The following is a 28000-nucleotide window of genomic DNA, read 5'->3' on the forward strand; positions in this document are numbered from 1 at the left end:
TTTACTATTTTAAGTTTATGTTTATTTGTGTGTTAAAAAATACATACTATATATCGCTTTCGAATATATTTCTATGCATATGTCCCACAAACGACGCTTTCATTATTTAAGGTACAACAACACGAAATTTAATTTAAATATTTGCATTTTTCGTTTCAACTAGAGTTTCAATTTGATTTTGAGTCACTTTAAGCTTAATTATAAACTTGGGGAAAAAAGTTGCGAATGCCATTAGCTCTACAATTCTCTTAAAAATACTTTTTACAAGTTCTGCGCTTGCACTAAAATACATACGTAGAAAAATATTAAATTTGTTTTTCATTTTTGTGTTTTTTGTTTCTATTGTACACATACAATCTAATTGGAAGTTGAAACGTTGCTCTAGTACAGCAGCTAATGCAACATTTAAAATTTGTATGTATAAAACTGACGACCGCTAACCACTTATACAATATGACCGCCGCCTTTGAATGCTCTTGGGAGCGGAGGCGGCGACCTACCACTACTTAATAGGCCTACGCTATAATAGACTCTGCGTTCGAAAGCTTTGGCAACAGGGCTTTGAACCATTCGGTTTAAACACTTTCGATTGGCCTGGCCAAAGCGCTCAGTAAATTTAATTCATTAATTTAATAACGCTTAAAATAGAGTTGCGCAATAGGCGCGGGAGTAACAGCCTGCGTGGAAGGGCGCCTTGCTGCTCCAGTCGCGCCAATCTGTAGCAAGTAGTGAGTTTACTTCTAGATATTCTGGGCCACTCCAGCGCCCCAGCTTCATTAGCTCTTAGCTAATCGTGCTGCAGCTGGACACGGTGACGTTAAGCGGGTTGTTGGTGCCATTGTTGCTGCTGCTGACTGCAACGGAGGAACTGCAAGGAGAGAAAAAAAGGAATGGTATATTAACACACAAGTGTGTATAAAACTGGTAAAGTTTTCCCGCTGATATCTAGAGGTCTGAAACCCAGTACGCGACGCTTTTAGGACAGATTCCGATCAGTTTCTGGTATATAATTCATATTTCAAGGTTTCTGAAGAACTAAACATTGGTTTATATATCATGAACTGTTTCAAGAAACCTTACATTATAACACTAGGACTGAGTTATCTCTAGAAACGTATGCGGGTAATTGTAAGGAAAACTAAATCTAATCAACAATTTCAACCGAATGTTTCGGTTTCGAACGATTTAAAATCATAATAAGTAATTGTTATAGTTAGATAGTAATTATCTCCACAGTTCACTCTAAACACCGTTGAGCCCTGTCTATTCCCTATTATTTCTATAACTTACTCTTACCGATTATGCCTCATGTGACTTTTGACTAGATCGTTATTGACTAGCGCCGCCATCAGACTCAATTCTCCGGCCATGACGGTAGCGCACACGATTTGCGCCAGTTTCTTGGCATTGTCACCCGGCTGACTGGGATGCGCACCGCGTACTCCCAGCAGATCCAGACAAGCGCCTTGGCCCGGCAGCCCTGTGCCGCCGCCCACTGTACCCACTTCCAGAGATGGCATTGTGCATGTCATATACAAATCCTCGTTATTCTCCACCCAGCACTCCATGGCGGTCGAGCAGTTGCTTGAGGTAACATTCTGAGCAGGGTCCTGCCCGGTGGCTAGGAACACGGCTGTTACCATATTGGCTGCATGGGCGTTGTTGCCACCAATGCTGCCCGCCATGGCGCTGCCCGACAAATTCTTTAGCTTATTGCACTCCACCAGGGTTTTCGCATCTGTTTTCAGAACGGAGCGCAGAGTTTGCGCTGGAATCGTGCATTCGGCGACAACACGCTTGCCACGTCCCTTAATCCAATTGATGGCAGCTGGTTTCTTGTCGCAACAGAAATTGCCGCTCAGGGATATGATTTGCATATCGGGGAAGTGTCGCTTAATGCAACGCATTGCCATCTCGGCGCCCTTGGAGACCATGTTCATGCCCATGGCATCGCCAGTGAGTGCCACGAAGCGTATGTACAGCTGAGGTCCATCCATGGCAATGTGACAATCCTTCAAGCGGCCGAAACGCGAGGTGGAGTCGAACTCTGTCTTGATCGTTCGATAGTTTACGTCCTGCTCGATCCAGCTCTTGGCCTCGGCAGCGCGTGCAACGCTCGGAAAACGAACAGCAGGCGCTCTGGTCATGCCCACATCCTCGACCACAGAACGAACTCCGCGCACCGACAACGCCTTGCAGCCACGATTTGTGGACGCTACAAGCGCCCCTTCGGTGGTGGCCATTGGCACGTAATATTGCACACCATCTAACAGCAAGGGTCCAGCATAGCCCACGGGTATGGGCACATAGCCAAGCACATTTTCGCAGCAGGCATTCATCACCTTACGATAATCAAAGTGCTGATAGGGAAGCACCTCGATAACGCTGGCTGGAACGTTGGCCCGGGCGGCCAGAATTTGACGTCTGATCCGAACTCCACGCTCTGGATCATCCAGCACCGTTTCAATTTTGTATAGCGGACAATGTTGGGCACCGGCATTGACAATGCTTATGATCTCCTCATCACTAAGAGTGGCAGCGCCGCCGCTACCTTCTTCCGTGCAGTTTAATATGTCCAGGCACTCCTGTAGGGGGCGCGGAGGCATTTCTAAGGGCCTCATTCGCTGACGTAGTGGCAAAAGTTGCTCTCCAGTGGCACTCAAATCAGTTTGGGAGGCCGTATGCACAAAGCTCTGTTCCTCAATCGTGAAGAGCGGTATACGTGCAGGTGCTGGAGGTTCGACTATGCGAGGGACTGCAGTCAGCGCCATAGCCTGCTCATTGTCCTGAGAGGGTGATCCGTGCAGCGGCGTTGTCTGTGATGCTTTGGCTGCTATGGCCACCGTGGAGGATTGAGATTGACGTATTTGATCCTGGAGATTCTCGCGATTATCGAAGCATATAAATTTGACGACCAAGGCGATTAATACTATGGAGATTACAATGTGATCCGCGCTCATTGTCAGCCATCTGGAAGCAGAGGGACAGATGAAATAAAATTAAGATTATGTTGAGGAGCAAAAAGAATTTTGTAGTGGGATAGTAATTCAAAACAAAACAATATGCTCTATATTAAAGGCATATTAAACAAGGGCGTAGGCAGCTTTTACCAAAGGGGGGGGGCCAAACAATTTATATTTTGATAAAATAATGCACGATGCATTTAAAAAATATCTTATGCATATTTATTTGAAAAACTACGTTTTAGTACATCCTCAAGAACCAATAATATAAACAGTATACGATACAAGCTTGGCTGTTCTGAACGGCAGTTCTTCTTCCCCTGCCTACGCCCTTGATATTAAACATTGTGCATCATTTGTAAGATGGATTAGATACATTTTTTTTTTTTTTTAATACATATACTTATTCCCATATTTTAAGGAGGTGAAGTTAAAAATATACTTTGAATAAAAATACTACAACTATATGAAATTTGTGCAGTGTATACTCACTTAATGATGATTTCAGTGAACTCGCCTGACTCAGTCCGATTGTTGTTCACATTGAGGTTGAGCGTTGGTGATAGAGTCTTGTCCACTGCGTCATAGTCGCTGCTGGAGAACACTACGCGACTATAGATGTGCACAATCATTAGACCTGTGGTCATTATGAGCTTAACCCGCTGTAAAACAGGATTAGCCTTTTGCTCCTCCTCCGTTAACGACTTTAGCAACAAGGAGCCCTTGGCCTTTTCCCGCACCAGAGACATGTTCACGCCGTTGCGGGATAAATCGAAGATTAGCGACAGACAGGCTGGATAGAATGTCATGAATACTACGTAGTTGACCAGCACCGAAAGCACGGCAAACATGCAGAGCACCTCCAGGCGTTGGACGCCCGATAAAGTGCCGACTCCCACCAGCAGTGCCTCAACAATGGTGTCAAGTGAAATGGTGGGTCCTAAGAGCTCTAGTCCCCGCGCAATATTCTGCGTTACCTCGGCCTGGTTGCTGCCCGAAAGCGCTAACTGAGCCAGGCGACCGGAATTGGACAGGTCAATGACCAGCAGCAAAAAGAACATGGCATCTCTGTAAATACATTGGCAATTAGTCGTCGAAAAAATGAAAATTAAACAGAGGGGTTTTTTGTACTCACTTCAAGTCCGAAATGTCGCTGCCCAAAAACTTAATAATAGTTGTGGTAAATATGAAGCTTGAGAATACGGTGAAGAGGCCGGCAATGCCTGTGAAATAAATATGAGAAGGTAAGTACATAGATAAGAGAAATGAAATGTGTGTCCAACCCAAATTGGCACTAAAGGTTGAATCGTTTAGAGCGAAGGTGAGAAATGCCATGGTGGCGTGGCCGAATACCAAGCGAGATTCTAGAATTGGTCAAACACACGCGCCCGTGGCAACTGAGACTTGCCAGGGTCCAGCAGTCCAAGTAGTTTCGTTAGAATAAACACAAGAAATAATTCTAATTCTAAAACTTTACTTGTGGTAGACGGGCGCTAATAGATTTAGCAAATTGTGACGCAATCCCCAAACAACAATAGATTTTACGCTGTCCAAGGGGCTCGAGGAGGATGACAGAAAAAATGATAGCAGCTGGTCTCAAAAACGTAGAAAAACATGTCTAGTGTTTAATACTAATTCACTATCGAGGGTGTTAACAGTATCGGAGACGTCGTTTGATAATTAACCAATAATAATACTAATGACCCGGCCCTCTGTTTATGCATATGGTACATATTTTCAAACTCGCACAAAATAAATTATTATTTTGAACTCAATTTATGAATAGAGAGTCTTTAAAACTGTTAATCGTCTATTCAAATAACTTGGCAAAAAGCTGATCAATAAATGTAACTTTTTAAAGACATACTCGTTTCTTGTAGAATGGATACATTGTTCGATCATCTTCTTAAAGTGGCTTTTTTTTCTTGTTATCTATACCGGGCTTTATCAGCAATATTTTAAGTTTCAATCAAAGTTGATTGAGGATGTCTTTATCGGCATGATAATTTATCGTCGTAATGCTCCCTCATTACATCATCTTTTGGATGAGATAATAGATGCCCGATCATCTTTTTCAATCACTATTCTCAATCACAAGCCGTAACTATCATTTCAATTAAAGGGCATTATAAATTGTAGTTTCACAGAATCGGATATCTGATTTGAAGTTCTTTGTAGGAAGGCTTCTTTATAGTGAATGAGGATTTGTTTTTACAACATACCTAGCACATATTTGGAGCCAAGTCGATGCAGACTGCAGAACTGATAGTAACAATAGAGTACCGCCGTGCAGCGCACGATGGTCATCAAAATGACATCGGCAGCATTGTATTCCGCCTCGAGACCGTCGCAAGACTGACTCCAGCCATGACAGCGACTGTGGCGACTGGATCCCGCTGATCCTGTTCCGCCGGCTCCGGTCGAAGTGGGCACGTTTGTGGCTACTGGGGAGCCTCCAAATTCCGCGCTGGCCGCTGAACCTGCTGCTGCTGCGGCCACATTGGCGCTGACTGCCCCGCTATTGAGTCCACTTGTGTCCAGCGTTGTGCTTTTGTCCACTGTCAGCATGCAGGCAGTTACTGTGAGTAGCGCGACAATCACTTCCCAGGGATGTGAGGCGCAGAATTCGCCATGAGCGCGAAATAAGCGTCCAATCATTTTTCTTGTCTTGAGTTTTATTGTTTTTTTTTTTCTTGTATTATTCTAGTGGATGGCCAGCGAGTGGGCCAGGCTTTTTTAATTCCACTCTTTGTGATGAGACTCCTCCTTTCAATGCTTTGTGCACGCGTCCTGCGTTTTCTATTTATTCCCTTTTGTGAACTGCAAAAAAGGAGAGCAAATCGTTTAGTTTTTTTCGTGGCGTGTGTGTGTTCTTAAATTTTGAAATCAATTCACACCAATGGGCCCTGCCAGACCTCCACGATGGCGCAGAGTGCACTGCAAACTGGCGTGTCCACTACATGCTAGTAATTTATTAAGCCCGTGCGCACAACTAAGCGACATGAAAGGGGCAAAAAAAAAACTAAATAATAAAAAACGAAATGATATTAACAACTAAAGCAGCAAAATTTATCGATTAAACTGTTGACATATTCAGGAAGGCAGCGGGGCCGGAAAAGGAAAGCTGTTTGCTGCTGGGACATGAAACGGACTTGAACCTAAGCGGCTTTCAATAAGCAAAGGGAGCCATCGAGCAGGCCCAGCAGCCGAGAGTGAGCCACAAATTGATGCAGCAAAAAAGTTGATGCTCTTGTTATTACACTAAGCGGCTTTTGGATGCGTCCTTGGAGCGCATTGCGTGCCAGGCCACAAACCAGAAGCAGAAAGGCAGGCATGCGGGCAGCAGGCAGGTATATATAAAAACCCGGTGCCTGTGATTGATAGTATAAGCCCGTAATATCCGCATGCCAAGGCGCCATTAGTAGTAGTTGACACGCCCGGCCGCTCGCACGCCTGGTCGCTTTAATTAAGCCATCAAGTGTTTTGTGCGCTACTAATCTTGATTTAACGATCGTACGCCTTGGTCTGCTTCCAGACGTGCTCGGCATGGCCAAGCGTCCTGGCTGCGGCACAGAAACTGAGAGAAAGAGACTAATAGGGAAGCAGCGGCATTAGACGACGCGCCATAAATATTTAAAGGGTGTTGTTAGTATCAGGCAGCACTTTGTCTTATGCGCCGGCGCAACGCTTCTCAAGTGGCAGTCGTTGCTTGCTCCGAATACAGTTGAACTTCTTTAAAACACGCCGCGAAGATTATATTTTTATTCAATGTGGACAAGTCAAGGATCACTAAGCTCGCTAAACTACTAAGGAAGAGAGTCCTGATAAAATGATTGTTCAGAATAAATGTGGTGTCGCTTATGAAGAAGACCCTTTCAAGACTTTCTGCATGGAATCAGTTATAGAAGGTGTGGGAGGACAGCTAAGAGAGTTTGTTATAAAGCTGCTTGACTGTACGCACTTCTAGCTCGTAACTCACTCTCATGTTCCAGATGCCAACATATACTCGTAAATTAAATAAATCAAATGCCGCTAGACAGGCTAGTTAGCGCCTGCTGGGGCTGGGACTGGGACTTGTGTAATATGAAACCATTGTGTTGGGTCGTAAAATACCAGACAGACCCGTCAGTTCGGCCGTCCTTTGAACAATGAATGTAAACATCACACTATACGTACATTGGGGGTCGTAAAAAGTGTAAAGCATAAACAACAAGCTCAGTTGTATCAACAGAGAAATGGTTTACCAAAAATAAATTGTTATTATTCACCGTGGCTCAAATAAAATGCCACTAAATATACCAAATGCATACATATATAGATTTTAATGATGTAGTAGCACGTTATATAATAGCGGGAGGTTCAAAGCTTGCAGGTTTTTCCAAAATTATAAATAACAGAAAGTGCCGTCGGTTAGATTAGTTGAAATTGGCAAGAGATAAGCAAGCTTACGATAAGGAGCAAGGTCCCTTCTTAGCCAATTCGAGTGAAGGTAAAAAATAATTTAACATCCTTGTATCTTGTACCTAGAAAGAGCAGCTGGTGGAGTCCCAATTTACTCTAAAACCATCTGCTTTCTGTTATTCAATTTAAAAAAAGGAAGTCAAGTTTAAAAATAAAATAAAAATTAATGGAATGTGAAATTGGAATTACTTTCTCACCCCCCTATTCGCCGGACTTAGCTGCATCCGATTATTTTTTTCTTTCCAAACTTGGAAAAATTAATGGCTCATTGGTAAGAGGTTGGTAACAATAAAGAAGTTTACCTCTTCGGACATTTTTTAAAGGGAAAGGTGTATCGAGCTAGAGAAAGGGAATTTTGGAAAGGGCAATTCGTTGTAAGCTCGGGCCCTTTTGGGATAATTCTCTCTTTTTGTCAATTCTTTTTCACTCAATATATATTAAAATCTTGGTTAATGCAAATGTATATCAAATCTGTCATAAATCATATTTGTGTCATACTTATTAACATTATAACACATTGTTCACATTACATATATTTTTGTATAATTATAATAATATAACCCTGCACCCTGAACTATGTATCTAGGTTTTCAATGACAAATCTTTTGGGTTTTTTTTCGTAACTTTCGTAGCGTTTTTTCATAGAATTCGCACACTCTATTCAAACAAACTAAAGTATGGTCGTGATATGCACACCCGTTAAATTTGTTTAAATATTTATTTGTGGTTATTTAATGGGAACTGGTCTATGAACTCTCCCGCCGCAATATCAATGACGCTAATCTACAGTCAATAAATGGTGTGTTTAGCATCTTTTATGGGATTTACCGCATAATGGGACGTGACATTCAATTCGTTTTGGTAGATGACAATTATTTCTGCCGATATTATGTTAATTACATTAAAGTTTGAAAACTATTGACAGGCCTATCGGTACTAAAAACGTGGGAAGCAATCAATCCCAATCTTAGGATTGCGCGATTTGGAATCAATTTCAGATGAAAGTATAGCTTTGAAATTGTGTGAACAGATTAAGGAAGTAGGGCGGGGAATTGGAAAACTAGGAGCATTTGCGTAGCAAGATTAAGCAATGCGCATAAAACTTTACTTTAACTATTTAATGATATGTTTAAAGTTTCGTGAGAATATCGGGAATATTGCATGTTATGGTTTAGAAAGGTATTTGGGAACCAGCTCTCCTCTGTCCATACCTTTTAAAGAATTTTGTAAGTAAGTGCAATGTAACACGTTTATTGGCCACAAATTCTTACACACTTTTACTTTATTATGTAAAGCAACGTAATTGAAAATAATTAGACATCGAATATTCAATATGGTTTGCTAAATCGTTAGCTGTTTTGAAATCGATATACGTGCGATTCAACACGTTTTTGATGCCACACGACAAGCTTGCGACATAATTCCCCAAGTGTTTTTGGACTGTTTAAATTACGATTTTAAATTAGAAAGCAATTGGTTGATTATATAAACATGTTCATTAGGGTTGGTAAATAATGAGAAATGCCAGGAATTAAACAAAGTTATCTGAATGATCAGTGAACAACGTAGTAAAAAATTGAATGGGAAAACTTAATTTTGGAAACTTTGGATTGATTTGTGGCCACATAAGGGGTTTTGGTGGTGATATTGGTGTTATTAGGTTGGTACGAAAGTAACTGCTTCACATTTAGAGAAATTCTTGTAAGGAAAAACTTTCCTCCTGCAAAGTAAATATCTCGTTTTGCTTACAGTAGGGTTTTTGAAAATGAATATCCTCTTAAACAAACAAATGTAAGTTAATATTTTCATCGCCAAGTGTGCGTCACTCCTGTAAATGTGGGCCATTTTTCATTGCGTAAACAGAATAATTGAAATTGTTTATTTGAGCCTTATAAATAAAAAGATTGTTGACCCCATGCGCACGTCACTTGGGCATTGTAATGTGCAACCAATTTTCCGGCTATGGTGCTGACATAATACACAAAGCTACGATAGCAACACTAATTGCAATAATAAGAACTTTAAGATTATGAACACACAGACACACACACACACATCTATACACATCTATACATTTGCATAATTTCCACTTCCTGCGAACGAATACTCATTGAATATAATTGAAGTGGTGTTGAAGAGATGAGGAGCAACATTGTTTTTTTTTTGCACATTTTTCATAGAACAAAGCAATACAAAACAATAATTGCTAAGTTGAAGCAATACAAACAACAAACAATAACAATGGCAACAGCAACAGCAAGAGTAGAACACTTGCCGGGCAAATCGTTTATTTGTTTGCTATTAAAAGTCCATCAAGTTGGGCGTGAAAAGATGACATGCTGGGCGACCGACCGCATTGCTAAATGCTTGGCACAATGATGTTTCATTCGAAATGTATATTTTTGTTTTATAAAACGAAGGCAACAGCAAGAGTATGAACAATATGCTCGTAAGAGGGCCACAGTGTGCTAAGCAGCAGATAAATCTGTTGAATGGCGAAATGTTTAAATTTAGCAATGGGATGTGCAACAACAATAACAAAACACAATTCGAGGAAGTTGTAGCAAAAGGCAGCGAGGCTTTTTGTTTGCATTTGGACAGCTCCAACAAACATTTTGTGTGTGTGTATGGGGCTGTATTGTTTTGCATACTTTTTCGTTTACATTTGAAAGCACTCGCAAAACGGATGTTGCGGTCGACCTCAACCTTACACACAAACACACACAACCATGTAATGGAAGCCTACAAAAATAGGCAACTGAAAGAGAACTTGTACAAAAAAATACAAACACTGCTAGAAAAATGTCAATCTAAGGTTTAGCGAAAGCCACTTCCATGCCCGTTCAATAATTTCCAGAAAAGCCTGAGCTATTCCAACACAATTTTCTTTGGCAGAGATATAGTTTTAAATAGTAAATCTTCGGTTGTGTGATGATAGTTTAGAAGATAATAACAAAGAAGGTGTCCTACGCTATACTCCTCTGCATTATCTTCCTCACATCTCTGCTTATTGTGCAGTTTTATAACGTAGTGGTTCCTTTGATATCTAGAGTCGGCCTGGCCAGCCTTTGCAAGCGCTGCTGGGGGTAAGAATCCTGAAGAAGGCATACCGATTCTTTTGATGTCAGGAAGGATGTGCTCTGTAGTTCCCTTGCTTGCCATCTCTTATTTTGTGGATTCTTTGTCTGTACAATGGCCTCTCATTGAAAACGTGGCTCAAATTCAAAAAACTTGTGGTCCAGTTTATAAAAATAGTTGGGAGCAGAAAAGTTATTTTAAATTTTACCCCAAAGTATCCAACTTGTTCAATTTAGTTTGAATTCAAATATATGTCTAAGAACTATATTTATTTAATTCATCAATAAACAAGTATGTTGATGTAAAGAAAATCAATAAAATACAATAGAGAACTTAAAATAAATAAAATTAAAGAGTAAAAAGCCTAAAAAAATTAAAATTACAATTATATCTAATCGATATTAACAAGATAAATCTCCCCAGTGCCGCCCTATATAGTATTTAACGAGTTTTCGTTTTGAAAAATATATGAATATAGCTTCCTTTCAATAATGCCATTTGTTATATAGTATATGCAAGTAATTCCAAAAAATAATTGATGTACATATATGGCCAGTCTAGTTCGAACACTTCTTGAATATTTAATTGATTTACCTATTCCTTTATATGACTTGATTGGACTACAGTTGATTTTTTTATTTTACCAATTTATTTGGACTTCAGCTGATTTAAAACGTTTAAAAATCGAACTTTTGGTCTCGATGCTTCAGTTTTCTCTCTCTGTACCAACACAAGCATATACATATATATCAACTAAGAAACACACAAAAACAATAACAAAACAAAAGTTGCGCCCACGACGATGGCGCATGGCGGCAGGGAAGGGCACTCGCGGGTGCAGGACTGGGAGCAATTGCCATTGTTACATATTTGGGGGGTGGAGGTGGGGACAGCAGCTTTTACCTACTTTACTTTACTGCCACGACTTTCTGCGAAAAATCGTGCTGACGCGGGCATTCCCAACACTAGGGGCTAGCATCACCAATTTATGGCCCCTAATTAATATGCCCATCAAGTCTGCGGCGGGCGCACACAGCGCATAAAACTTGCAATTGTCAGAGAGAGGCTACGTACCAAGAATTGGATTCTCAAGCAACAGGCCAAATAATTTCGCATGAGTCACCAGTTAGTTGTCTTTTCGATTATTGGTCCGTGGGTGGATGGTGGATGGGTAAAGAATATGACTTTTCTCGTTATTTCATTTCGGCAAAGAATCGCATGACTTGCTAAATAAAATTTCCGTTTAGTCGTTTGATTTTACTGCTTGTTTTTGTTTTCTTTAATTCAATATCAGAATTAGCATTAGTATTGATTGTTTAGTGCTTAAGTGTTAAATGGATAGCATTCGTCAGGCTCTATATAGACGACGGTTATTGGGTAAAATGAAAAAAAGGCAGTATTTCCGCAGTAGCTTACAACCGACGCGGCGTGTTAATCTAATTTGGACAGTCGTAAACATATGAGTCGATCTGTATCGAATTTGAGTGTAAATCGCTGCATCGCTCCAGTAATATCCATAAAAACAAATACGTATATTATAGTTCATAGCTCATAGTTAAAAATACCGAAATTGTTCATTGAAGGAAGTTTTTTATATCCACAAACCAATATTGAATTGGTAGATATGAGATAAGAGTAAACTTTCCTTCTCTCGCTTTGTTTAAAGAAGAATAGATTGAACTTGTGAGCATTACTAAATTCGTCATCGTTATGTAAAATAATAAAGTAAAGGCCAAAGCAATATCTAAGTCGAACTGGGAGTCCGTTCCTGGGATTAAAATAGTAAAGTATTGGGTGGCAGAGCTTAAACGGGCTAGAAATAGTGAAGAGATTACAAAAATAGATCGCTGACTTAACGACTCAATACGCGAGATTGCAGAATTGGTAGACGTTTTAAAAAGAACCGTTTACACCATATTGACGAACAATTTAGAAGTAAGAAGTGTGTGTGCAAGTTGTTTGCCATCTTTAGTCTGGAACTGGACGAAAAACAAGGGTTTGTTGATATTTCATAACAATAAAGCCCATGGATGAAACACAGGGCCACTTGATACGAATGAACAGTCAAGAAAATGGACTGAAAGGGGAGAATTGGATCCAAAGAAGGCAATGAGGTTTATATTAAGAAATTATATGATAATATTTGTGAAACAAAAGTGATCAAAATGTAGACAAGAAACTTCAATTACTATTCTCTCTATATTCTGGGCTTATATTAGGAAATTATAAAGAAAATAAAGAATAGAAGGAACTAGACCGATTTTTATGAAAAATTCAGATAAGCAATTTTATTTAATATTCTCATTACATTTGGCTACTAAGACTCTTCTATCGCAAGAACATGGCCGAGGGAGTAAAATTGTTATACAAATTGCTAAAGCCAACACAAATATATAGACACTCCATAAGAAAGTTGCTACTTTAATTGGTATAGCCATTAGAAAAACAAAAGCTATTTTGCTAGTTGAGTAGTGAGGCGTATTAACGTATTATTTAGGCATATTAACTGCTTTTTGTATATTTTCATATCATTACGGCACTAACCTACATATAAAACGAAGCCTGCAGTGTTGCCTTCTACGGCTTGCAAAGAGCGAGCCATTTAAAACGGGTGCAGAGTTAGGCGTTGTTTTTTGCTGCCAACTGACACATTTGACCAAGTTTGTGAGGGGTATGTACATGTGTGTGTTATACGAGTATATGTATGTATGTACAAATGTATTAAAGTAGGTTTATTTGCACGTTTTTAGTTCAATTTACAATGTGAAGGTTGCACCAAAAATAGTTGAAATGGAATTTGGCCAACTATTTGGCCCCTTTTTGGACAATTTAATTTTAATTTTGATTTCTGCTAAGCGTGTATCAAAAGTTCAATGTGAAACGCAATTAGCGCCTATAATTTCTTATGGTTGTTGTTGTTGTTGCTACCGGCTGGTGCTGGTGATGTGGCTTTATAAATAGTTTGCAACAACCGCACAACAAATCTACGCAGTTCGATCGCCATTGAAGCATTTCGGCACACTGCATGTTTATAATACAAAACGTTTTTCATGATTTTATTTATTGGTATTGCTAATTTTTCTTGTTTCTGGACTTTTCGCCTCAAGTAGTGAATATTTCTTGTGCGCCTTGTTTGTTTATATATCGAGGAACGACCGCAAACAGCACGCCGTTAAATGTACAAACAATGATCTAAGCAGAAATATTTCGATTTCCAGCCATTTTTCCACACCACTTTCCTTTGCTTCAGGTGCATTTATTGTTTTATTCAAATAAATTTATGTGGCTATGAAAACTTGTGTATTAGCAATGCATTGCAGTATTATAAGCATATGCTGGTGTGTGTTTTTGCACTCCGAGTTCAGGGCGAGTGTCAAGGATGCCAAATGCATTCCATATGGCTGGCTCAGACAGACATGTGAGGTAATTAATGGGAATTTCTGGTGAAATTAAATTGCGTGCAACCGATTCTTATATAAGCGGAACGAAATGATTCTCTCGATGCGAATGAAGACAGACCGTAAGCAATTCCCGTTAATGGTTTTATTATATTGTTTTTCATTTTGTTTCGCACACGAAGTTCGTTTTATGATTATCGTAAATGAATATACAAGTATTGTTTTGTTATGCATACAGCGTTGCCTACTTTCGGCGGCTGTGGCGGCTGATGGATATTCATTCATTCGGCATCCTGACGTGGAAGCAAATCACTTCACCTTTACTAACATTTGTCTAAACACTGATAGCCAAGCGATTGTTGCTACCTAACTACAATAGATTATCATTAAAATAAAGAAATGCTTTACAAAACGGTGGCCAAAATGATAAGTACTGGTTTAGAATTCATTTCATTAGTCATTTCTTATAAGTTCAATTTCAAGTACGCAATTGGTACTTTCATTTAATTCATCTTAGAAAAATATCAAGTTCGAAACATTTAATATTTAATTAGGACCAAGCAAACATTTTAATTGTTCCGTTGCTTTGGCTGCTTTGAGTGAGTACTAGTGTTTTAAATAATTGGATAAATTTCTTTGACTGAGAGAGATGAAACCTCCCAATAAAAATTTCTATGGCACCAAAATTTGGTTTTCGGGCGAAATTTGGGAGAAAGAGATATCTGTGACGTACATATACACAAATGTTTTTTTTTCCTTCTGTACGATTGGACAATCAGCAAATCATATATATGTAAATATTATATGATCATGTGTATACATAATATTTAACTAGAAGAAATAAGTATACGATGTATACGTTACTTGAATTAAGTTTTCCCTAAATCTCGAGAGGATTCTAATACCGCGTTTGTAAATTCCCATAACTGGTCGGCATTTCAAAACGTTTCTGTACCAATTCAACGTTGTAGCTCCATCCAAAAGTTTTCAATCGGCCATAATTTGTCGCCGTTATACCAATTATTGACCAGCTTCGAGGAGTGTCTTGGTTCATTATCTTGCTGAAAGACCCATTTTAGAGGCATATTAATGAATTGTGTCTATTTAAACATTAACATCATACCAATCGGTGCAAACTGAGTCTTCTTAAGATACCTTAAGAAAATTTGGTATTTTAAAATTTTCTACGGTTTTTTTTCATATTCCGAAAGCTAAAGCACCTTTTGAAAAGTTTACTTTTCGCACATACTTTTCGAATGTAGTTATTAATGCTGCTCTAATTATGATAAGATTCAAAGCTGCACGTGAATTTGTGGCCAACTTTGTTTTTATGTGTCCAAAATTTGTGTACTGATATAGCAGTTAAAAAACGGGCTTATGAAAAATGTTACACCATGTTCCCACCGAACTATTACAATTTGTATATTCGTGGTTGATTTATTACCATATTCGATCAATTTTGGGTTACAAATAGAAGACCATAACTGATAAAAACAAACGTGGATGCTCCAAATTAGTTTTGAATGTTGGCCAAGGGTAGATTATATTAATTTGTTGATAGTATGGGAGTAGAAACATATGAATGTGAAAACAAAAATAATGAACTGAGATAAGATGAGATGGCTAGAACTAGAAAAGTAGTATGAAAAATTTGATTGCTTCAGCTAGTGTTTTGCATATTGGCATTTAGAAAGCTTTTGTCACATTCGATCAAAAGTATAGAGCGATGAATAATGCTTTGTACAGAAGCACTTCCAGCACTCTAACTAATTTCCAGACCCATCCCCAAGTGTCAGCTTTTTATTCCCTAAGATCAACGTTGCGGTTGAGGCACAGGCATTTTCAGCAAATGAGGAGCCTGTTTCCTTCGTAAGCAACCAGTTTGAGGAGCATGTGAACTATATGGGGTACTTCTACATATTTGAAGGATATATTTTAAGAAGTAAACTTGAATCAAAAGTGCTTAATTGCTTAGATTGTTTGAGATGAAGATCATGAAACACTATTAACGACGCACTTAGTATGATACTTTAGTATAATTATCCAGACAAGTAATACGTGTTAAATGTTCCAAGTGCTATAAACAATTTTATAATTGCAATGCCTATAACTGATTTGTCAGATAACAGTGCCGAAGCATACTATATAATGGGGATCGTCCAAAGCAGCTGCGGGCAGAGAGCAGTTAAGTTTGCGCAATTAAAAATCTTATATCTTATAACCACCTGGCAGACAAGATGCCCTTATCAGCAACATCTTTCTACGATAAGTTGCGCGATTTATGGCGCACTTGATACCAATTAGCCATAAAAATAATAATAAAAGGAAAACAAGCAGAAAACAAAACTGCAGCAAGTTGGGAAAGATTGAACATTTTAAAAGAAGAAAATTAATGTAAGGCCATTAAACAAGTCAAGTTTTTGGCTAAAACGGCAAAGAAACAAATATGAAATAATTTTTTTTCTCTGTGCGTATGTAAGTGTTTTATGTATGGTGTATGTGTGTGTGTGTAATTCACAAGTTGCTCGAGAAAAGTAAAAGTTGCCAGCTAACGCTAAGAGGCAGCAAAATAAATAAATTAAATAAAAAAGTAGCAGAAGTAAAGAAGAAGCAGCAAAAACAGTTTTACTTTCTAACAAAAAAACTCGACTAATTTGTATGCTGTTGAGAGGAAAAACTTTGAGCTAAGCTGCCAAAAAAGTATATGGAATACATACATACATGTACATATGTACATCCCCAAGTATGTACTAGTATGTGTGTATTTGAGTGCAACAAATACATACATATGTGGAAGTTTAAAGTTAATGTCACTCCCAACGCTTTACAGTTGGTGGACAGATCAAAGAAGTTGAGCGGCCTTTATTGTTTTTGTATTGCTTCCTCGTTGAGCGCCAAAAGTTTTAAAAGACAAAGATTTGAAATTAAAATTAAATCAACATTGTTGTTAATGATGTTGTAAAACGTGCATGCAGGTTGGACATGTTGGTGAAGCAGAACAATAAGCCAAATGCTGCCGTTATTGTTTTTGTTGTTGTTGTTGTTGCTCACGCACTCACATAAAGGCGCCCATATCGTAAGCGGATGCTAATCAGCACAGACATCAGCCATCGGGCATTAACAAGGCATTTGACATTGACCCAAATGTGCGACTGTTTATTGATTTGGTAGCGCTGTCTGTTTCTTAGCGTTTTGGGCTTGGTTTGGTCAGCAGAGATCGGCGGACGACATCCAAAACCGGAACCCAAACGAAATAGAAAGTTTCCAACTTTTGCTTTTGTTAATGAAACAGCATAAATATATAAATGTTAAAGCAAAGCAATGAAATTCATTGAAGACACGTGAATCGAATTTGGTACTGCATTTGTTATACCCTTCCAGCTTAAAGGAAAGGATAAGTTGTGTTTGGCATGAGGAAGAAATGAGCCTGCTGGAATGAGGAGATTCAATATATTGAATAATATTAATATTAATATTTTGCATTTTTTGTCAATTTCATTTACCCAGCGAGTGAGAGTGTAATTTTGGAGGTAATGCCCGCGCTTACAGTGGTTCCCTTTTCTTCCAAAATATAATCTATGTTTTCTTAAATAGCAACTAGTTGTTTAAAAGTTGAATTTATTTTATCAATATTCTACCTCAAATAGTTTTATACAACACTTTAGGCTTGGGAAGCGGGAGCGGTTTCTTTCTGAATGGATTTTTTTTGCCAATGTCCTTCAAATATTTAGTATATATCTGATCCAGCTGCGATAAAGTTTCAAAACCAAGACTTTTTACCTTGGGGGTATGGCAGCGACCACTATTTTTAAGCAATACCTTCACCTTCACAACATTGTAGTACTAACAATTTACTTTATATATTGCATTAGATTAGTCGGATAAAACTTTAATATCAAGTAGTTTGAAGCAGAAGCAGTGTTTTAAAAACTATTTCTGCTGTGTATTCAGAAGTAAGCAAATGGAAATCCTTTCTGCTGGAAAAAAAAGGAGCAGGGTATTTAATTTCGACATTAAGCCGTGGATATCTTTTAAGATATGTTTTGTTGTGTTGCTGTTGTTGTAAAATTTATTGCATGCATTTAGCCGGCGCAACTAAATGCAACTAATTGGCTGCATGGCTAAACACGCCGAGACGGCTAATAGCCCATTAACACGGCGGCGAGGGTTTGCATATAATTTTAGTTTTGAGTGTCTTTTGCTGTTGTTGTTGTTATTGTTGTTTCGAATAAGCTTTTGTTAACAAATGAAGCAATCAAAGCAATAATTAAATAAACTATAATTGAAATGCGCCGCCAACGTTGACGATGGCTGGCGATAATTTTGGAGTCGACTTAACGCTCGCGCTCTTCAAGGTCTGAAAATTGTTAGCACGCGCCATCCATCCATCCAACCATCCATCCAATCACATATGAGTCAAGTGTCAAACGCCTTTAGAGAGTGACGATGCTTTGGGGTATGACTTTATTGTTTTGGGTTTTTTTTATTTTTGATTTTTGCTGAGATAGTTTTGGCCTCATCATTCACATGATATGCACTTGTCCATGTACCTAAGTGTGTGTGTGTGTCTGTCCCATGAGCATATTAATGACAATAATGCTAAGTGAAGCTGCCTTCATGCTTGGTTAGGCATTTCTGCCAAAAGCATCGCTTGCCCTGCTGATCAACGTTTTAATCAAAAACCGCATCCCTGCAGTTTCTTACACTAGTAAATGCTTATAAACCAGTTAGCTTACTAATCAGAATTTTATGAAACGCGCGACGCAGGTGCTTATTTAATTTGCTGTTGCTGGATATTGAAATGGAATAAAATTCTCATTCCATGTTCACAGTTCCACGGGCTTAAGAACTCTCCAATCGTTTCTATGAATGATTCACTAAGAAGATTTTGGCTATCACATTGGTCAGTTGGGGGCCTGTTATGGTACAACATTTTTTAACAGACGACCATATCTTTCGAATTAACTCATTAGCTTATCATATAAAATATAAATATAAAATATATATAACTGTGCAGAATTTTCGAAAACATTCACCATGACTACTACTTGTATATGCTAATCTTATTTCATTCTGTTAGCCTTTGATGGTAGATATATTGGTGTATAAACGAAATACACCTAATGCTGTTTTTACACGGTACATGGTTCCTAAAAAACTCGTGTTAAAAAAAACCGTGTAAAAAAAGACATTAATAATATGCAAAATGAATCACGCTAAATGGAATAAAGTCGTGTAAACATATATGTTACCAATTTTTAATTTTTTAACCCTTTGTGTAATCAAAATCTTGTAAAAAAAAACAGTGTAAAAGCAGAACTCTAAAAAAGCCTGTAAAGTGGTTACTCTTCTCAAATCTTTGTCATCTATTTAAGTTTAAGAATTTTAATTATGTAATTATTAGAGCACAATTGAATGTGCTAAAGCAAAGTTAACTGATAAGGCAAAGTGTAATATTCAGCTGTCCTGTCTTTTTGTTTCTTTCTTTTTGTTGTGAATTAGAGGAATCCACCAATTGCCTTTTCAAAACTGTGATTTATATTTCATAAGATTTCAAATAGTTAAGCCATCCCATGCTTACTACACGCATACATATATTCAAAAAGGCAAAAAGGTTCCAAGTAAATGTCACTTGAAAAAACTTGTCACTAGTGGTTACTAATAATAAGAAATTTAGTAAATAATTGATATTTTATTTAATTCCTGTTTGTGATGTTCGATTCCGATTTCTTATGTGATTTTTAAAGCCAAACGGCTTGTCAAAGGACTAGTGATGACTAGGAAATTGATATTTGCTAAACTGAAGGGTCCACATCAAGCACAAACACACACGCTGAGCCACACACACACACACTTGCACGTAACACATCATTATTATCATTTACATCATCGTCGGAGTGCTCATCATACTCGTAACATAAATGCTCGCAAAGTGCCCAAACTTGCCTTGGTTGGCTGCCTGCCTGCTCGTCTGTGCGGATGGAAATTTGAATTTAAGCTTTGTGCCAGCAAAGACCAACAACTAAAACAGTCAACAGTCAATCAAAACTCCAGCGTCGCCAATTTTATACCCTAGCAGCATTACAAAAAGATGGCAAGACCGATAAGATTCGCTAAGTAAAATGGCACATTAGTTGCATTAGTTACCTAAAGATATAGCAAAGCTACGAGAAAGCTTTGAAATTTGCTTGGAGAATGGAACTAAGGATGCATCATCTCAACGTTTTAATCAGGAATTTATATACAAACACACTTTTTAAGACCTTTTTTGGTTGCCCAACATCTCTTCTAGAACGGTATACTCCGTAAGTGAAGAGAACAGGAATGTCGAGTCTCTGTGAGCTTTTCCGGATGCAATTTCAATTTTCAATCATAGCCATATTACACGGCTACATGCTTGCTTACATGGTTAGCTGGTTGGCTACCCATGCTGGGTAGACCCAGACCACCTTCATCCTCTTTAGGGTGGAGGCAGTCGGAGGAGGCGTGCAAGAAATTGATTTGAGTGCACGTGGCTGAGTGGGTGTGGCTGTGTGTGCCCATATTTTTCAAGCTGTATTGACTGTGGGTTTGTCGACAAGTTTGTGACCATCTTTCTAAAGGCTTTCGATTATTTTAGAGTTAATATTTAGCCTCAGATTCTGCACATGTGCTTATATAAAACAGTTCAAGGCCATATTAATAACCAAACTTGTTTAATTCTTACACGAGTATACACTTACAGCTCTTATCGCTGAACTTCTTTTATTTCAAACCAGTTTTTGGGATAAATATGTATTACTATGCCTGAACAGCAAACATCTTTGACTCTATAGCCATAAAAAATTCAAAGAGAACCCGCCTAAATCTAGATACACAAACTATAAAATGCAAATGTGCACACTTTCATTAAAACACAAAAGCTGTAAATCATCCAAATCTATATTGTTTATGGGTATTCTATTTGCTAGAATTCAATTAAAATGTTCAAACCAATTTAAAGATAAACAGCTAGAATTGTTCTAAGAAAGATTATATAATAGAATAGCTCTTTGCATCGCTGGAAATTGTTTCTGAAATTCCATAAATGTGATTTGTTTCTTACAGTTACAGTTCTTGCAGTAGTTATACAATAATACTTTTATGAAGTTCTAATACGTTAAAGTAATTGATTGAAGAATAAGGCAATTGAAGAGTATTCGGGAGAGCCTGCCTTAAAGAATAATCGGTTTTTGTAAAACATTTTTTATGACAGAAATTTCTGAAACAACACTCAAGCTGAATTAATTTTAGGCGCTAATAAGAGGATTTTTTTCTATCCCATTTTTTTCTGGCATATATATAATTTTGCCAAACAGTTTGACAGTTTATTTTATTCATTAGTATTAGCACGTCCATTGTATTACATATAGAGAGCTCGTGTTTCAAATATGTAGAACTACGAAGATGCTGTGTCTCTATGGCAACATGCGGTTTAAGTATTTAAACAAGAAGAATATCTTCAACAAAGTCTTGGCACAACAATCTTGTAATATTCTTAAGAAGGAATTTAAAATAATTATTACAAAATACACACGTAACGAGTATTTTCATTAACTTTTTAGCTTCCTCCACACTTGGTATAAATCGTGAAACCTATTTCGATATCTTTGAGTGAATGGAAGCCCACAAATTTCTGCAACGACCCCCGACATACACACATACTATATGTACAAATATAGGGATTGTGTGTACCATCTGCACATACATACTTATATTTGAGTACTTGTGGGTTAGTAGTATAGGTAGGTGGGCATGTGGTGTTATCTCTGTGCAATATCCGTCGGTACGCAGCCATTTCCGATGGAAATTTCTGCTTGATGTTCGCGTAACGCCCACTGAACCACCGCATGTTCGCAATTGGGGGGAAATTAATAAAATGAAAATCAAAATTTAATAAATTGCAAACATTTTTTTTTCAGCTGTGCACACAATTTGCGCTGCAAAATAAATAATTGTATAGATGTGCAAGACAACAATATTAATAGTATTTGCATTGGCTATTGATATTGGCCATTCATTTATTCATTCACTCAATCGATCAGTCATGCCAACTAATAACACAATTTTGACTTTGAAGTTTAATTATAAAGCCTATGCGAGGGTCATCATCATCATCGTAATTGTTTGTCTGCACGCGCATTTTAAGGCCTGTTTCCTTAATATTTTGCGCTTGAGCGGCGCGGTGCGTGTTCTTGAAAGTAATTTGAAGTGGGGCTGGTTTTCGGTCTTTTCTTTTTTTTTTTTTTTTGCCAACATTACAAACAATACCGATGCACAATACACATATTTATGTGCATGTTCAACGAATGTGAATAAAGAGAAAAAGGGCAACGGGCGAGTTGTTTGAGAGTTTGTCAAATAGACAAGCATAGAATAAGTTTGCTTGATTAATAAAAACATTATGCATGTGCATACTTTATTAAAAAAAAAAAACACTATTGACAGTGTGTTAACAACAACAGCAGCCGTTGAAAATCTTGGCAGCAGCTTCTGCACAAAACAAATATTTGAATTGCGCCAACGTAAACGCGTAGACAAGTGCAGTCAATGGATATACTTGTAGCTGGCCAGCCAACATCGGCAGCTGCAGTTGCAGTCAGCGTCGCTGCTGTCCAGTGTTTGGCCAACGCAAATACACGTACCAGCGGAGACGGCCACAACTGGCAATAAAACATAGGCCGTGGCTTTTGTGACAGAGACATGAACGCACATTTTGTCGCAACTTGGGGACGACATCGGCCCACCAAATGGTGGCCCAAGTGGGCCCAAGTGGGCTGCTCATATCTGCTGGCGACGTCTGTGCCACGGCTTGGTGCGTATGTCGGCCTACAAATTGCTGACGCCGCCACTTGCAATTGCATCCGGCATGGCAAATGGGTCTGGGAGGGGGACTGCCATGAAGTTGACGTGCCTGAATTTACGATAGACCTGCCAGCTGTATGAGCCTTCTGCATGGCACCCACTTAGTAACTTGATTATGCCATTTGATACGAAGCACGCAGACAAATCGAAACACAGTACACCCGTTCAATATGGAGAGGAACGGGCGAGACTCCATATAAGCAACTTTCCATTAAAATAAAGCCAAGGCATGTTAAAGGGCTCAAATGGCAAATTAACCTTTTTTTGTTCCAAACGTTCAATTTGTTCGTTCAATTTGTTCCTTCAATTTGTTCGTTCAATTTGTTCCTTCAATTTGTTTAGTCAAATATCATTAAAAATTTTATTTTACGATAGAAACAAACATTAAAACTATACCCTTATATTATATTAGATATACTTTTTCCAGCAGACTGGAACGAGCCGATTGTTTGCTAAAGTCATGCCTCATTGCTTAGGCGAGTCGAAAGGTGGTGCCTTTTAGCACTAATAATACGTATACCCATAATATGCAGATAAAAATAACTAATTACATATTTAGTATTACCGATTTCGATATAAGTATCAGCTATATTTCTACATGTTTTTAACTGAACAACATTGTGGAAGCTTAAACAACAGGTCTGATTGTTGCAAGTATCTAATTAATTATAAAAAATATAACGAATTGAAATCCGACTTCTTGAAATCTTGAACCATGATTGAGACTTTTAAAAACTGACTAAGTCAATAATTTTTTGAAGAACTATTTTATTTCCAGTTTCAACTTTCCATAAGCTAATCGAATTCAGAAAAAGGACTCAATTCTTTAAATCCTTTTTAAATCCTTATTGTAGTTTTTTTCAAACTTAAAATAACCTCAATATTCTAGAACCTAAGCATATTATGAATGGAATAGTGCTATCCTTGTTGTGATTAAAGCAAACTAAGCTTAATACAATATGGGAGAGTCTAGAGTCTAGACTCTAGAGTGGGGCTAATGAGCACTATTAGAAATCCTTGAAAAAGAATATGTAGCGATATTCATTTGATGTAAAAGCAAAATAAGTATATACAAGTACATCAATATTGTTGCGTTTTGAGGTAAAAGGCTTTATGAATAATCATAAATATTTAAGGCTTGTGAACTGTTATGGCATTTATTACTATTCTATATTACGTAAACATTCACAGGCAATTTTTATTCCGACTTGCCTTTTCAGACTTTCAGACTCTTTTGATTGGTGTTCGAATTTTTACTGTACAGAAAATAAGTGTGCACATACGAGTATGTACATTTTACGAGTACGAACGTAGGTATTTATGTAGATAGTCGTAATTGCTAGCATTTGGGCGCGGAATGTTGCGGAATGCGTTGTCGTCTGTTTGGGCCAAAGTCAGGCAGCTAGGCAGCCAGGCAGTCGGGCAGCCAGCTTTGACGATCACAATTTGTCCATTAAAAGTCATCAGCATTCAAGGCGTTCAACAACAATTTCAAATGTTTCGAGTGTTAGTTAAGTGTTTGTATTTTTTTTCATTTGGGAATTTTTCTACTGAAGTCAAGCAGTTTGAGCTTTGAACTCTGCTGAACGTAATGACTACTAACAGTTAAAGATAATATATCTTTCTCTTTTTTAGTGCTAATGTTCTGCGGTTTGATCCCTGATCATGAAAAAGGCATCAATGCCAGCTAGCTTGAAGTTTTTCCATTTTATTTTTATTATATTTGGAAGTTGACCTCTTTTCTTGACGGTCGACACACAGTTAAGATATTAGCTTGAAATTTGCATAAGCGACAAATGCAGCCTCTAACTTGTTGGCTTGGCCAGGCTTGGCTGCCAATGTTGGCTGGTTGTTGTTGTTGTTGTAGCTGTTGCTTCTGTTTTTGTTGCTGTTGCTGGCTTCTTTCAATGTTTGCCTGTTTTGATGGCGCTGATGCGCGTCTAATAACCATAAACTTCGATATGTTTATAGCCGAGGCGTGTGTTAGTATATATGTATGTATGTGTGTGTGTTTGTGCAACGTATATTTGCATTACAAAGTGAATTTAAGTGGCGTGTGTATGAGTGTGGTGTAGCGGACACCAACACCGTCGACGCACAGTCTTGCCGTTTGCCTCTTTCATGGACTGATTTAATCGAACATCATTTTTATTACGCTATTTTATGACTTTGCTGGAACTCTTGTAACATGTAGGCCGTCATCGTGGCCGTCGCCTGTCCGTCTGGCTCGTATGTCTTTTAACAAACGCTCTGCGTTGTTTGCATTGGAGCTGTTGGCCTCCATTTCGGAAGGTGTTTTGCCTTTGTTCAGCGGAAGTCGCCAACTTCAATGTAAAGGTTGCACTTTAATGCGATTTGAAGGTCTCGGCTCAATATATGTAGGTACAAACATCTATATGGTTATACGAGTAGGCCAGCCCCGGGCGGTTTTGAAAATGCGCACTTGGCACAAGACTTGTCAAAACTTTCATCTTCAAAACTCTCTTCAAAACCATTAACACTTTATTAGCGCCAGTAATAAAAATATGTATGTATTTACGTATGTATGTATGCCCTGTGCCCTGACTCAGGTGGCTAATATTTTGTAGAGCAAACAACAACAATTACATACATAGGTATGCTGGAAATGCCAATGCTGAATAAATTGCAACAGCAACAAAAAATCGCAAGAGTTTTGCATGCGATCAAAACAAAATCGCGTAATCGGCGAAGCCACTGACGAAGACGACGCAATTTTGTGAGCAACTTTTTATTATTAAGAGCCTGCATAGTCCATAGTCCGTCCACAGCATATCAAATACATGACAAATGTGTAAGTTTTGTTGCCAACTCGTCTGAAGCAACAACAGTAACAAAATAACGCGGCAACGGCGCACGCGTACAAAAACACGCGCGCGCGCGCGCCTTCGTTGTTTCGTTCGACGCTCTGGTTGTTGTTGTTGTTGCTGCTGCTGCTGCTGTTGCTTTTGGAGCTGCGCAGACGCGGTTTGGCAGGTGGAGAAAGTTACCAACATTGAAACGACTTTTGGTTGCTATTGCTATTGTTGTAACTCAAGCAAAATTACATACATACATACATACATACATTTGGGTATGTATAGAGAGCACATTTCGTTGTATAAAACTTTATATTTAGGCGTGCAGCGTGCCACAAAAAAAGAAACCTTAAATGAAAAATAAATTTGTTTAAAAAACCAAAATCGTAGCGTCGCGTCAGAGAGCAATGACGACGACGGCAGCGGTGAGAGCAGCATGGACGGTTATGAAATCGCCAGCGATGCGACCGCATAAATAAATTGGAATTCGAATCAATGTAAATACACACATACCTGCCTACATATGTACGTATGTACATATGGATGTGTATGTGTGTGTGTGTGTGTATGCGGCGTGCAGCCCGCTTTTGACTTTGGCTTGGACACAACAATAATAGTCTGAAACCGAAACTCTTTCGCAATTTGTCGAGAGTTGCGTGTGCGACGATGGACAGCAACACAGTCGAAGTGTTTTGGGCGCTGGCGCTGCTGTTGTGGCTGCTAAGTGGATTGACTTGAAATTAAATCATATTTCTAGTTGGCTTGTTTCAATTTTTGTTTTTTTTTTCGCCTTTTACACAACAGCCATCACGCCCCAAGACAAAGACAAGGAAGTTGCGAAGTTGTCAAGGCAACATGCGGCGACAATGCACTTGCTGCAGTCGTTAGTGTTGCTGTTGTTGTTGCTAAAGTTGCACATCAGTGGCTCGACGGTATTTTTCACTTTTGCTTTTAATAGCCCCAGCCGCGTCGCCATCAATACAAGTTTTGTTTTGGGGCACGGCATGGGATTTTCTGTATTTATTTATTTTTTTTCAATTGCTGCTCTTCACATAACTGTAACGTTCAAGCTGTTTGCCCGCCCCTGTCGAAATTCCAGCCTCTGTTTCTTTCATTTTTCTTATCTGTTGCCACTGCCGCCGAAGCCGCCGCCTGGTTGTGCGTGCCAGATGTCGCTCATTTTATTTAGTGAACGTCCAAGGAAATCAACTGCTGGTTATGCGGACTTCGACTTTGAGTTTCTAGCTGGCAGTACGTCGAAGAGTTGTCGACAGTTGCAGGAAATGAGAAAAGTTGACAGCGCAACAGGATACGATTACTTGCCACAGGCTGTGCCTCTACCATATTTGTTTTTTCTATTTTTTCGTTTTGTTTCGAATGGCATAATAGAAATCGCACATGACTTCTTTAAAGTGCAGCTCCAGGAAATCCACTTGAGAAAATGCTGGAGAAAGTGGATCAACATGCGTTGCACATGGCTGATATAAAAAAATATTAATGGAAAAGCAAAGAACTTTTAATGCAGCACAGAACAATATCCATGATAAGAACGCGCTGACTTTTTGGACTACTTTCACAATCAGCCAGCAAATTGCATAACTTTGAATCTAACCAAATTATAGACCACTTAGCGAATTCATTAAAGTACCCTTGTCAACGATTCGAGCATAAATTTATTCTAATTGTAACGTCTTCTTGCGATCAATTGCCAATCAGATGCTTTCACATGGCCAGTTGGATAATTTGTGGCAAGCAGCAGCTGATAGCAGAACAAATTAAGTATTAGATATTAAAGTAAATAAAAATAGAACTAACCTTGCTTTTTGTTGCTATGGAAAATGCGCCCCGTAACGCTTTAAATGCCGCTTCCACAAACAAAATGCAAACACCGCTTGGTTTCGTGACTCTCCGTTTAATCTATATGTATATTAACAGCTATAACAATAATTGAACTGGAGTGGCGCTTCAATTTGTATTATTTTTTACTTGTACTAGAAGATTATGACGCGTATTATTAGTTCTGTTTATCTGCACTTGCTGCAAACTAGCCAACATACTTGTTCGTCGTTTTGTAAGGTTTAATAAATAATTATAACATTTATGTAACAGTTGTTGCAGCACATTTGTGTTGGCATTGCATTGAAGCAGGGTGTGAAATTTCGTTTTCTTCTATTATTTTGATAAAACGGAAAAAAATTGTTATTGGTGCTGAGGGCTCTTTGTTGTTGCCTAGTACGTCGTGCACTTGATTTTTAATTCTTATGAAGCTATTCGGCGACTTGCGTTTAAGTTGAGTTGCACGATTAGCACTGGCTTTAATTGAACAACTTTGATTTGATGCACATTGATTGGAATTGTATCCTTTGAGCTTTAACAATTAAAAACTAAGCTTCATTCACTT

General features: G+C 38.4%; 1 protein-coding gene across 2 annotated transcripts; it reads right to left on the minus strand.

Moving 5' to 3' along the window:
• LOC115620590 (3-hydroxy-3-methylglutaryl-coenzyme A reductase) lies at nt 1-27997 on the minus strand. Of its 2 annotated transcripts, none has more exons than XM_030513900.1 (6): nt 27415-27997; nt 5186-5783; nt 4099-4186; nt 3456-4031; nt 1297-2970; nt 1-868 (listed from the first exon to the last, which is right to left on the minus strand). In XM_030513900.1, the coding sequence occupies exons 2-6, from the start codon at nt 5619-5621 to the stop codon at nt 784-786; spliced, it is 2859 nt and encodes a 952-aa protein (XP_030369760.1). In that variant the 5' UTR covers nt 5622-5783; nt 27415-27997; the 3' UTR covers nt 1-783. The 2 variants fall into 2 exon arrangements, with proteins under 2 accessions (XP_030369760.1, XP_030369761.1); XM_030513901.1 differs by lacking the exon at nt 27415-27997 and adding an exon at nt 5861-5978.
• Nucleotides 27998-28000: the final 3 nt, after the last annotated feature.

Source organism: Scaptodrosophila lebanonensis, unplaced genomic scaffold (assembly GCF_003285725.1).
Source record: "Scaptodrosophila lebanonensis strain 11010-0011.00,11010-0021.00 unplaced genomic scaffold, SlebRS2 tig00000024-arrow-pilon, whole genome shotgun sequence".
NCBI lineage: Eukaryota > Metazoa > Arthropoda > Insecta > Diptera > Drosophilidae > Scaptodrosophila > Scaptodrosophila lebanonensis.